The sequence below is a fragment of the Rhynchophorus ferrugineus genome, unplaced genomic scaffold, assembly GCF_030347505.1.
Source record: "Rhynchophorus ferrugineus isolate W39M unplaced genomic scaffold, kcgeb_rfMv2 rfM1, whole genome shotgun sequence".
Lineage (NCBI taxonomy): Eukaryota > Metazoa > Arthropoda > Insecta > Coleoptera > Curculionidae > Rhynchophorus > Rhynchophorus ferrugineus.
The window spans coordinates 27,572,013-27,584,160 of record NW_027472580.1 but is presented as its reverse complement, the minus strand read 5'-3'; the positions used below and the strand labels follow the sequence as shown (position 1 = coordinate 27,584,160).

The 12,148-nt window shown below is 33.8% G+C and overlaps 2 protein-coding genes across 2 annotated transcripts in view; one reads left to right on the top strand and one right to left on the bottom strand.

Moving 5' to 3' along the window:
• LOC143206624 (trissin receptor) overlaps window positions 1-12,148 on the bottom strand; it is a 421,579-nt gene that overhangs the window by 378,056 nt on the left and 31,375 nt on the right. The window lies entirely within an intron of this gene.
• On the top strand, window positions 8,773-9,096 carry LOC143189100 (uncharacterized). The gene has a single exon (XM_076393805.1). The coding sequence runs from the start codon at window positions 8,773-8,775 to the stop codon at window positions 9,094-9,096; it is 324 nt and encodes a 107-aa protein (XP_076249920.1).

Genomic DNA, 12,148 nt, shown 5'->3' with positions numbered 1-12,148 from the left:
TACGCATCTTTTGAGGGCTAAGGCTATGCGGCAGGCCGAGAACTTTTCAATTGACAATTGACTGTGTATCTTATTTGATATTAAAAAAAAACGACAATATAAAAAGTTCGAATTTATTTTAATGCACAGTACCTTACTTCTTATTGTGATTAATTAAAAAATGTAGAGATTGATTTTGATTGTCACTCGCACACCTGTTTTTTTTTTTGAACTATTAATTTCTTTGATTTCATTGATTGTCATTAACCTAGCATAGTATTAACTTTGACGACTTTTACACCATTTTGAGTATGCCGCCATTTTTGTACTTTGTATTTTTGCATTTTTGTATAGAGTATTTATATCTGATCTAAAAGCATTATTTGTATTATTTAGTTTGTGTTATGTGTATATTATCTAAATGTATAAATTTATTTTACATTATATAAGTAGGTTACATTATATACTCGAAGGTTTCTTAATACCTTCAAGTTCAGATTTCCAGTTCAGTTCAGTACCTTCAAGTTCCACTAGTATAACGAGAAGCAAGTAAAAGGAAGCAATATCTGAAGATGGTAAATAAACTGTTGATTCTGCCAAAATATCATCAAGACGTGAAAACCTTTTTAATAACTAAGCGCGAGCGGAAGCCTCGAATACTACTGAAACATGTAACATCTTGGAAATTTTGGATAATTCATAAATTCAAAAAAAAATTATATATACTATTATATTCTTGAAATATACCTATAATTAACAAGAACTGGCAATATGGTGAAATAAAATTTTACTTTGCATGCTATGCGTCCCTATGATTAATCCCTCTGATTAATTTGAACCGGCTATTGAGAAGTTGGAACGGCACTGTTCTAGGCACTACCTTTGCAGCTAATACAGGGTGTTCCAAAAAAATGCATCAAAGTTTAATTTTTCCTAATATGAAAGTATTGTTTCGTCGGATTCTCCATGTGTTAATGCAGCATTGTGTTTGCATTGTGAATTTTTGGCCCTATGCTAACTTATTTTGTCGTGTTTTTAGGATGTCAAACAAAGGTAGTGCCATTTTGGAGCTCTTTCGCCAAGGACGAGGCCATGTAAAAATATTCGTTTGCTCAATGTTTCGGTGTCCATTATTTCTCAAAAAGTTGGCCATAATAGTCAACGTCCAGGAAGTGGAAGAAAGTGCGCCACTAACAGTTCTGCTAACTGCAAGATCATCAAAAAGCTAGTGTACAACGAAATTCGAGAATCTCCCTGAGTTGCCCATGAGACTGTGCAATTCGTCGGCTCATCAAATTGCCAGAATGGTGCCCAACCTCAACGTTTACAAACTTCAGCTCCTTACAGATGAGAACAAGCAGGTACGGCTCGAAATATGTCGCCAACTCAAGCGTCGGAGTACTCAACGATGAGAACAAGTCCTCTTCACGGAGGAGAACTTGTTCACAGTTGAGTACAACCACCAAAATGACAGAAGCTGGTACGTTAAAGCAGCCGGCACGTCGGCCGTAGTTGAACACCGCCAAAATCCGCAGTTCGTCATGGTCTGGGCCGGAATTTGCTCCACCAGCAAGACACCCCTGGTTTTGGTACACCAATGGGTCAAAATCAAGAAGTGAATCCGCTCCAGTCCATAAGGCAAATGCGACGTAAGACTGGTGCTGAGCGGATTTACGGGACTTCTTTACGTCGGAAGAATGGAGACCCTACTCGACGGATCTCATCCCGTTGGATTACAGAATGTGGTCCATTTTAAAGGACCTATTCTACATGCCACAAGAGGCCACTTCAAAACCGGCTGAGTATGTTATTGCTAAAGGTCCATGTTATTGTTATTCATTGTTGTTTTGCTGAATTTATTAAACAATTAAACAAATAATCAACTGCATTCATTTATTAAATAAGATAGCATTATTTACTGAACCTGTACAAAACATATGTGAAAGCTCTATATATTTTTATATTTTTGAGTGTTTATTGATAAAATATATTGGTTAAAATATTTACATTTTTTTTTAATGAATTATAGGAAAATAGCAGAGAAAGCTACCAAGTTCATCTGGTTGCCTCCAAAAAAACAAAATTTATAAACATTTTCAGTTAGGTCCGATTGAAATAATCATAACATACAAACAAGCCACTTCCACAACATTTCGGTACCGAATCGAATAAAACACCTGTTTAGTTCTCAAGATATATCCCCGGGCTTTTGCTTCTAAACAAATAAAAATAAAACAGCAATTTTATCATCCATATCCTTAGACCAAAAATAAATGCGAAAGTGAAAGGTTCTTTTTTTTAAAGGATAATTAAAAAACGTCCTTTTTTCTAAATCGAAAGTATCTGAGCCAAAAATAATCGTAGCCTGTCTACCACCGACTGATAGTAAGCAGGTTTTTAATTAAATACTGTTTAATTTAGTGCCGACTTGGGAAGATAACCGTGTCACGGCGACTGCGGCAGGTAGAAATGGGGGGATATTCCGAATTGAATTCTACTGAAATTGCCCATTTGTCGGTTAATTTTGGCTATGTAATGGGATGAATGTGGTTTTCGGGTGGAAATATGGAGGACCTTTGACGTAACAATACAGACATCTGAGAGAAAAATGTCTCCGGACGTTTATAAAATCATTTTAAACTCGCCTAAAAAAGACATTTCTTATTTATTACATCGGGGAGATGCGGAAATCGATTTAATTTTAATGATTGAATTTTACGTGCCTTTAAGAGGAGGACGCTTTCTTATCAAAGACGATTTCATTATTTATGTTAAATTTAACGTTGGAGGAAATGATGTCGAAAATCTACCGAAATAAAAAAAGTTAATATTATAATAAACTATGGCAATGCATGGAATTTTTGGTACTTAATTTCAAGGATTTATCAAAAACATGGTTACTCTTTAGGAGATTTAAAAAAAAAAAAAAATATATATATATATATATATATATATATATATATTAGCTAATATTTCGCTATTTTTATTTTTCTTAAAAATATAGATATTTTTTTTCCGATATATCGATATATGGATTTTTTTTAAATATCTAAAAGGATAAATCGCACATTATATTGCACATTGAGCAATACCAAGTTTCCTCCAGGCTCTGGTATTTAGCCAGTCATAACTGAGTATTTCCATTTGCGATTATAGACGTAGATTTACGAATTTCTTCCAGTATTAATTTTGAGAGAAGAAACGAGCGCGATAATTATTTCATTCTCTCTGCTGTATAGATCAGTGTTTGTTTAATCATTTTTAATCGGCAGTGTGGAAAAACGCATGGGATAATGATGTTAAATATATTTCATTGCATTTTAAAATTTGGAAAGCAACAATGAAATAATATTTAAAAAAGTAATTGGTTTATTTTTGTTCCATTCCAATATGTGCTTACGAATGTTTTTTTCAACCGTGCTCGATTCGTCCTCGAGCTTTCTTTGCGAAAGAAAAGAAAAAAGATAATTGCTGCATTTTACATTTTCATAAGATAAATTTCATCGTCCATAATATAAAATGATTTTTATGTTTTACGTATTTCATTTGATTGTAAAGAGGAATGGAGCAAAAACATATTCAAAAAGCTTGAATAAATATCGAGAGACATCGAGAAAATATAAAAAGCCAATCAAAACATTAGGTATGTTGTATCGTTGTTGAGATAACATAAATGCAGTCAAAATCATGTTGTTCTTTCCCCAGTACATTAATAAATAGTATTGAAAAATAGAGTTCCTAAATACTGTTATATTAATGTACATTGTTATTTATAGTTATTAGAAACAAAACATAAAACTAGTTCAAACAAAACATATAAGCATAAAATCGGCGCATTATTTTCAAAGTCGCCGTTAGGTCAACAAAATCAAAATTTTAAAAACTATTCGAATAAACTAGTCACAGCTGAAATTAGTTGGGCGAAAAATAGCGACTGAAACAGTCGATAGCAAAAAGTAGTGAATTATTAAACAGTAGATAGTCGTTTTCAGTCAACGCTACGTCGATGTTGAAATGCCATAAAACAAGCTGTATGTGAGGTAATAAAAATAATTATTTTATTTGTTCCATGAGTGCCATTATGTATAGAATATAAAATTATTCAATTGTTCCTCTAGACTTCTGTGGCCAGAATTAGATTGAGTTCAAGAAGATAGGTCGATTGCAGCTTATTAGCAGCTCGTGAGTCTAGTTTTACTCTCCGACAATATAAAGAATCGTATTAGAGGTGGAAAGCGTCCGATGGTCGTTATCAGTGATTTTCGCTCTGCTTTTAACTAAATATACTGACTCTCATTTTGGGAAGTCTTGAAACTAAATATGTTCCCTAAAAATTATTAAACTTCCTCAAGCTTCCTAGGATAATTCAGTTCCGTTAGCGGTGAGTCTGAATTGATTTGAGATCGGCGACGGTGTTTGCAAAGCAGACGTACGCGTGTGATAGTAAATCTCAACGACATCTAATATGAGCAAGGTGCAGGAACTCAGATATTTCAGCTTAGTAAGATAAAAGAAGAAATTTCCATTTTCTGACCAAGTAACAAACTGAAGCAGCCAAGCTTTGAAAACTTTTCCTTCTCTAAAATGGTGCGTGTGGAAGAAACGAAACATTAGGAGACTCAAATACCCCTCTTACAAATGCTTAACTTTACAATAATCCTGTATGCATGACCCCGAAATTTGGACATTATTATAGTCTGGCATCTGAGATCTTTCAAATGCGCTACATAAAGTGACCTCAATGGATTTCTCTCCGAGGCCGTATTAGAAATGAAGTAATTCTTTCATAATGTGACAATCATTGCAGAGTTGAAAAACAAATTCAAATACAGAAATATAAAATATCAAAGATAAATGAATTGACTGCTCATACATGTTAACGTACAATCCATCATGTCGCAAGAGAATCAGCAATAACTAATTAACAATATCTTGCAATAACATCAACAGATGCCACCGTAAAAATCATAGCTACCAAATAAACATATCCTTTTTAATAACCCTATAATACTAACTACCAAAACTCGAAAATCCATAGAAAACATGGAGAATGGGCAAAAAAAGTTAAGGAGAAGGAAAAATTGTTTGTTGGAAACTTTGGGATACCTTACCTAGTAAAATTAGAAATTAAGATAGAGTTATAAACTCAGTAACATCAAATAAACTCTTCAACAAAATTCAGAAAAATGTCCATGTCAACAAAGCTCTAGGATATGATTTAATAAAATCCAACCACTTATCCAGCTACATTGCGATTGCCTATGTAGTGGAAGAATGCAGAAATTAGTATGATCCCAAACCAGATAAATCGCCCAATGGTAAAACATCATATCGTCATAAATTACTCGAGAAGTAATTTTGTACCTGAAATCTACATGCCACATCATTTTATTCGCTATTTCTGAGACGCTTTACTCAAACTAATTATTAAAAATACAGCATTCAATCAACAACAAATATTCGACAATTCGTACATCGTATTACGAATATAATTGAGAAAACTTTTGAAAAAAAAAAGAAAAGTTACTCAGCAGTATTTCTAGACGTGTCTCAAGCCGTTGATAAACTATAGCTAGAGGATCTAGAATACAAGTTGGAAAATAAATGACCTAAGCAGATGAGCCAGATCCTCAAATCCTATATTTCCAACCGTCATTTCAAGATACTTTGACGATTATTCAGATTTGTAACCCATCTATTTGAGTGTATTACAAAATAGCGTCCCTGTAAAAACTCTACCTTCTAAAAGTCCTAAATGTGAAGAAGGGATTTGCTGATGTTACTGCACAACTTGTTACAAGTAACAATAATAAGACAGTTACAAGCACACAGTAAAAAGCTGTCCTTAGCATTACTCAGTGAACCAAGAAATAGCGAATAAAATGATGTAACATGTAGATTTCAAATACCAAAGCCAATCAGTGATAATTGCTTCAAGAGTAACTCCGTATGCCAACACAGCTAAATAGGCAGAACACTCAACGCCAAGCTCAAGTGGAAGGAGTATGTTAAAAAGAAACAAGTAGATCTTTGAATGTGTTTCAGAAAAAGTTTCAATAAGATAAGAAGATGAGTTCAAAGAGATATTGCATAAACATGACAACGTTAAAATACTACAACTGCTCCACAACAGTGGACTTAGTTAAATTATGTGTTAAACTGTGTTATGTATAAAATTATGCCGAGTGCGTTAGTGAAGTACATTAAATGCTATTTATGTTTAGATCTGAACTTTAAGAACAATATGAAGGAACAACCATTCTATAGTTGTAGTAATTTGTAAAGTTGTAACACGTGTCGTATGATTTTAAATGAAGAAAACTCTATGAACTGCAAACTTTAATTTACACGTGATTTTAATCCTTAATTTTAAAAAATATATATACCAATAAATTCAAAATAATATTAAAAAAAACATCATTCATCAAGTATCAGCCTGCCAATTAAACATTTAAACAACAAATTAAACAACAAAATTCACTTTAATTTTCGCTCATTTAAATAAATACAAAACATCTTTTTCTACTGATTTACAAAGTGCTTACTTGTAATTGCAAATAAATAATCCTTCATCTTATTAATCATTATACTTTAAAGTAAGTAGAAATTATATTAAATGTGAACACAGATTACTGTAGGTTTGTCATGCCTGACTATCCTTAAAATTCATAACACACACAAGATAGCATCAATGTTAATCAATGTTTTCTAACAAAATAACAAATTTGTTAGCTTATAAATATATAAATATATTTATATATATAAATGTCTTGATAAAACGTATTCCTTTTCCTATTTTCCTTTTTACAGAAAACTGAGTACTTAAAGTACTTCAAAGTACTTAAAGCCTACATTATTATAACAACTTTTTTATATACAACATGTAGAAGATACATTTATTTTTGCATTTAAAGGTCAACTGAACTCAACAACATATATATATATATATATATATATATATATATATATATATATATTGCCTTTTTTATTGAAAACTGAAACATTATTCAAAGTACTTAAAGCCTACATTATTATAACAACTTTTTTCCAATTACCAATTCCTCCCTAATTTTATGACATTTCTTTAGAACATTACAGAAAATTGGCTTCAATTTTAAAGGAATTAAATGTAAATCTGCCCTCATTATTGAAGCAGAATGCTTTTTATTCTATCTGATTGCGAAAGAGTTCTTTTTCTGAAATTTTAAATTTTCAATTGGGAGCAATGAAATATATTCTGCATTAGTAATGTAAAATAAAATATCAGAAGTTAGGAATAGCAATCAAGTTTAACTTATTAATGTTTAATACGTGGATATATGAGTTTATTCAATTATTAATACTAATAATCTTACTTGGCCTACATTTATTTTATTATGGACTATTATCGTTACTATAATGGGTGATGTGGTGGACTGGTACATACATAATAATAATAGTAGGTAAAAAATATTGAAATAAGAAATGCTCTAATAATATCAAACTATTTCGATAATTCATGTGCAGACCAATTTATTCCAAACTGTAATATGTCTCTATTTATTCATTATTATCTCATTATAATCAAGATTTAAAATGTATTTATTTAGTAAAATGTACATGACATCAAATATCAGTATATTATTAGGACCATAGTGTTTTGACGCTTAATAACAAAGGAAATTTCGTACTTAGTATCATATGTACATGTAGAACGGACAGAATGAGCCAAAATAATTATTGCTTTTATTTAAAATAACATAAATACCTGCCGTGCGCATTGTAAAGGCTGAATTCCATCTCGGATTATACAGAGGGAATAAAATCCGATGTACATATTTAAAGATGTACCTATACAACGAATTACAGTAATTATAACATAAAAATAAAGATCATGGTGGCCAACAAAGAATGTAGAGATGTCGGTGTCGTGTCGGTGTCGTGTCGGTGTCGTGTCGGTGTCGTGTCGGTGTCGTGTCGGTGTCGTGTCGGTGTCGTGTCTGTGTCTTGTCGGTGTCGTGTCGGTGTCGTGTCGGTGTCTTGTCGGTGTCGTGTCGGTGTCGTGTCGGTGTCGTGTCGGTGTCGTGTCGGTGTCGTGTCGGTGTCCTGTCGGTGTCCTGTCGGTGTCGTGTCGGTGTCGTGTCGGTGTCCTGTCGGTGTCGTGTCGGTGTCGTGTCGGTGTCGTGTCGGTGTCGTGTCGGTGTCGTGTCGGTGTCGTGTCGGTGTCGTGTCGGTGTCGTGTCGGTGTCGTGTCGGTGTCGTGTCGGTGTCGTGTCGGTGTCGTGTCGGTGTCGTGTCGGTGTCGTGTCGGTGTCGTGTCGGTGTCGGTGTCGTATATACCAATAAATTCAAAATAATATTAATTATTAAGAAGTTGGAACGGCACTGTTCTAGGCACTACCTTTGCAGCTAATACAGGGTGTTCCAAAAAAATGCATCAAAGTTTAATTTATCCTAATATGAAAGTATTGTTTCGTCGGATTCTCCATGTGTTAATGCAGCATTGTGAATTTTTGGCCCTATGCTAACTTATTTTGTCGTGTTTTTAGGATGTCAAACAAAGGTAGTGCCATTTTGGAGCTCTTTCGTCAAGGACGAGGCCATGTAAAAATATTCGTTTGCTCAATGTTTCGGTGTCCATTATTTCTCAAAAAGTTGGCCATAATAGTCAACGTCCAGGAAGTGGAAGAAAGTGCGCCACTAACAGTTCTGCTAACTGCAAGATCATCAAAAAGCTAGTGTACAACGAAATTCGAGAATCTCCCTGAGTTGCCCATGAGACTGTGCAATTCGTCGGCTCATCAAATTGCCAGAATGGTGCCCAACCTCAACGTTTACAAGCTCCAAAAACTTCAGCTCTTTACAGATGAGAACAAGCAGATACGGCTCGCAATATGTCGCCAACTCAAGCGTCGGGATACTCAACGATGGGAACGAATCCTCTTCACGAAGGAGAAGCTGTTCACAGTTGAGTACAACCACCAAAATGACAGGAGCTGGTACGTTAAAGCAGCCGGCACGTCGGCCGTAGTTGAACACCGCCAAAATCCGCAGTTCGTCATGGTCTGGGCCGGAATTTGCTCCACCAGCAAGACACCCCTGGTTTTGGTACACCAATGGGTCAAAATCAAGAAGTGAATCCGCTCCAGTCCATAAGGCAAATGCGACGTAAGACTGGTGCTGAGCGGATTTACGGGACTTCTTTACGTCGGAAGAATGGAGACCCTACTCGACGGATCTCATCCCGTTGGATTACAGAATGTGGTCCATTTTAAAGGACCTATTCTACATGCCACAAGAAGCCACTTCAAAACCGACTGAACATGTTATTGCTAAAGGTCCATGTTATTGTTATTCATTGTTGTTTTGCTGAATTTATTAAACAATTAAACAAATAATCAACTGCATTCATTTATTAAATAAGATAGCATTATTTACTGAACCTGTACAAAACATATGTGAAAGCTCTATATATTTTTATATTTTTGAGTGTTTATTAATAAAATATATTAGTTAAAATATTTACATTTTTTTTTTAATGAATGATAGGAAAATAGCAGAGAAAGCTACCAAGTTCATCTGGTTGCCTCCAAAAAAACAAAATTTATAAACATTTTCAGTTAAGTCCGATTGAAATAATCATAACATACAAACAAGCCACTTCCACAACATTTCGGTACCGAATCGAATAAAACACCTGTTTAGTTCTCAAGATATATCCCCGGGTTTTTGCTTCTAAACAAATAAAAATAAAACAGCAATTTTATCATCCATATCCTTAGACCAAAAATAAATGCGAAAGTGAAAGGTTCTTTTTTTTAAAGGATAATTAAAAAACGTCCTTTTTTCTAAATCGAAAGTATCTGAGCCAAAAATAATCGTAGCCTGTCTACCACCGACTGATAGTAAGCAGGTTTTTAATTAAATACTGTTTAATTTAGTGCCGACTTGGGAAGATAACCGTGTCACGGCGACTGCGGCAGGTAGAAATGGGGGGATATTCCGAATTGAATTCTACTGAAATTGCCCATTTGTCGGTTAATTTTGGCTATGTAATGGGATGAATGTGGTTTTCGGGTGGAAATATGGAGGACCTTTGACGTAACAATACAGACATCTGAGAGAAAAATGTCTCCGGACGTTTATAAAATCATTTTAAACTCGCCTAAAAAAGACATTTCTTATTTATTACATCGGGGAGATGCGGAAATCGATTTAATTTTAATGATTGAATTTTACGTGCCTTTAAGAGGAGGACGCTTTCTTATCAAAGACGATTTCATTATTTATGTTAAATTTAACGTTGGAGGAAATGAAGTCGAAAATCTACCGAAATAAAAAAAGTTAATATTAATAAAAAGTTAATATTAATAAAAAGTTAATATAAGATAGCATCAATGTTAATCAATGTTTTCTAACAAAATAACAAATTTGTTAGCTTATAAATATATAAATATATTTATATATATAAATGTCTTGATAAAACGTATTCCTTTTCCTATTTTCCTTTTTACAGAAAACTGAGTACTTAAAGTACTTCAAAGTACTTAAAGCCTACATTATTATAACAACTTTTTTATATACAACATGTAGAAGATACATTTATTTTTGCATTTAAAGGTCAACTGAACTCAACAACATATATATATATATATATATATATATATATATATATATATATATATATATATATATTGCCTTTTTTATTGAAAACTGAGACATTATTCAAAGTACTTAAAGCCTACATTATTATAACAACTTTTTTCCAATTACCAATTCCTCCCTAATTTTATGACATTTCTTTAGAACATTACAGAAAATTGGCTTCAATTTTAAAGGAATTAAATGTAAATCTGCCCTCATTATTGAAGCAGAATGCTTTTTATTCTATCTGATTGCGAAAGAGTTCTTTTTCTGAAATTTTAAATTTTCAATTGGGAGCAATGAAATATATTCTGCATTAGTAATGTAAAATAAAATATCAGAAGTTAGGAATAGCAATCAAGTTTAACTTATTAATGTTTAATACGTGGATATATGAGTTTATTCAATTATTAATACTAATAATCTTACTTGGCCTACATTTATTTTATTATGGACTATTATCGTTACTATAATGGGTGATGTGGTGGACTGGTACATACATAATAATAATAGTAGGTAAAAAATATTGAAATAAGAAATGCTCTAATAATATCAAACTATTTCGATAATTCATGTGCAGACCAATTTATTCCAAACTGTAATTTGTCTCTATTTATTCATTATTATCTCATTATAATCAAGATTTAAAATGTATTTATTTAGTAAAATGTACATGACATCAAATATCAGTATATTATTAGGACCATAGTGTTTTGACGCTTAATAACAAAGGAAATTTCGTACTTAGTATCATATGTACATGTAGAACGGACAGAATGAGCCAAAATAATTATTGCTTTTATTTAAAATAACATAAATACCTGCCGTGCGCATTGTAAAGGCTGAATTCCATCTCGGATTATACAGAGGGAATAAAATCCGATGTACATATTTAAAGATGTACCTATACAACGAATTACAGTAATTATAACATAAAAATAAAGATCATGGTGGCCAACAAAGAATGTAGAGATGTCGGTGTCGTGTCGGTGTCGTGTCGGCGTCGTGTCGGTGTCGTGTCGGTGTCGTGTCGGTGTCGTGTCGATGTCGTGTCGGTGTCTTGTCGGTGTCGTGTCGGTGTCGTGTCGGTGTCGTGTCGGTGTCTTGTCGGTGTCGTGTCGGTGTCGTGTCGGTGTCGTGTCGGTGTCGTGTCGGTGTCGTGTCGATGTCGTGTCGGTGTCTTGTCGGTGTCGTGTCGATGTCGTGTCGGTGTCGTGTCGGTGTCGTGTCGGTGTCGTGTCGGTGTCGTGTCGGTGTCGTGTCGATGTCGTGTCGGTGTCTTGTCGGTGTCGTGTCGATGTCGTGTCGGTGTCGTGTCGGTGTCGTGTCGGTGTCCTGTCGGTGTCGTGTCGGTGTCGTGTCGGTGTCGTGTCGGTTTCGTGTCGGTGTCGTGTCGGTGTCGTGTCGGTGTCGGTGTCGTATATACCAATAAATTCAAAATAATATTAAAAAAAAACATCATTCATCAAGTATCAGCCATCAAGTAAATAATCCTTCATCTTATTAATCATTATACTTTAAAGTAAGTAGAAATTATATTAAATGT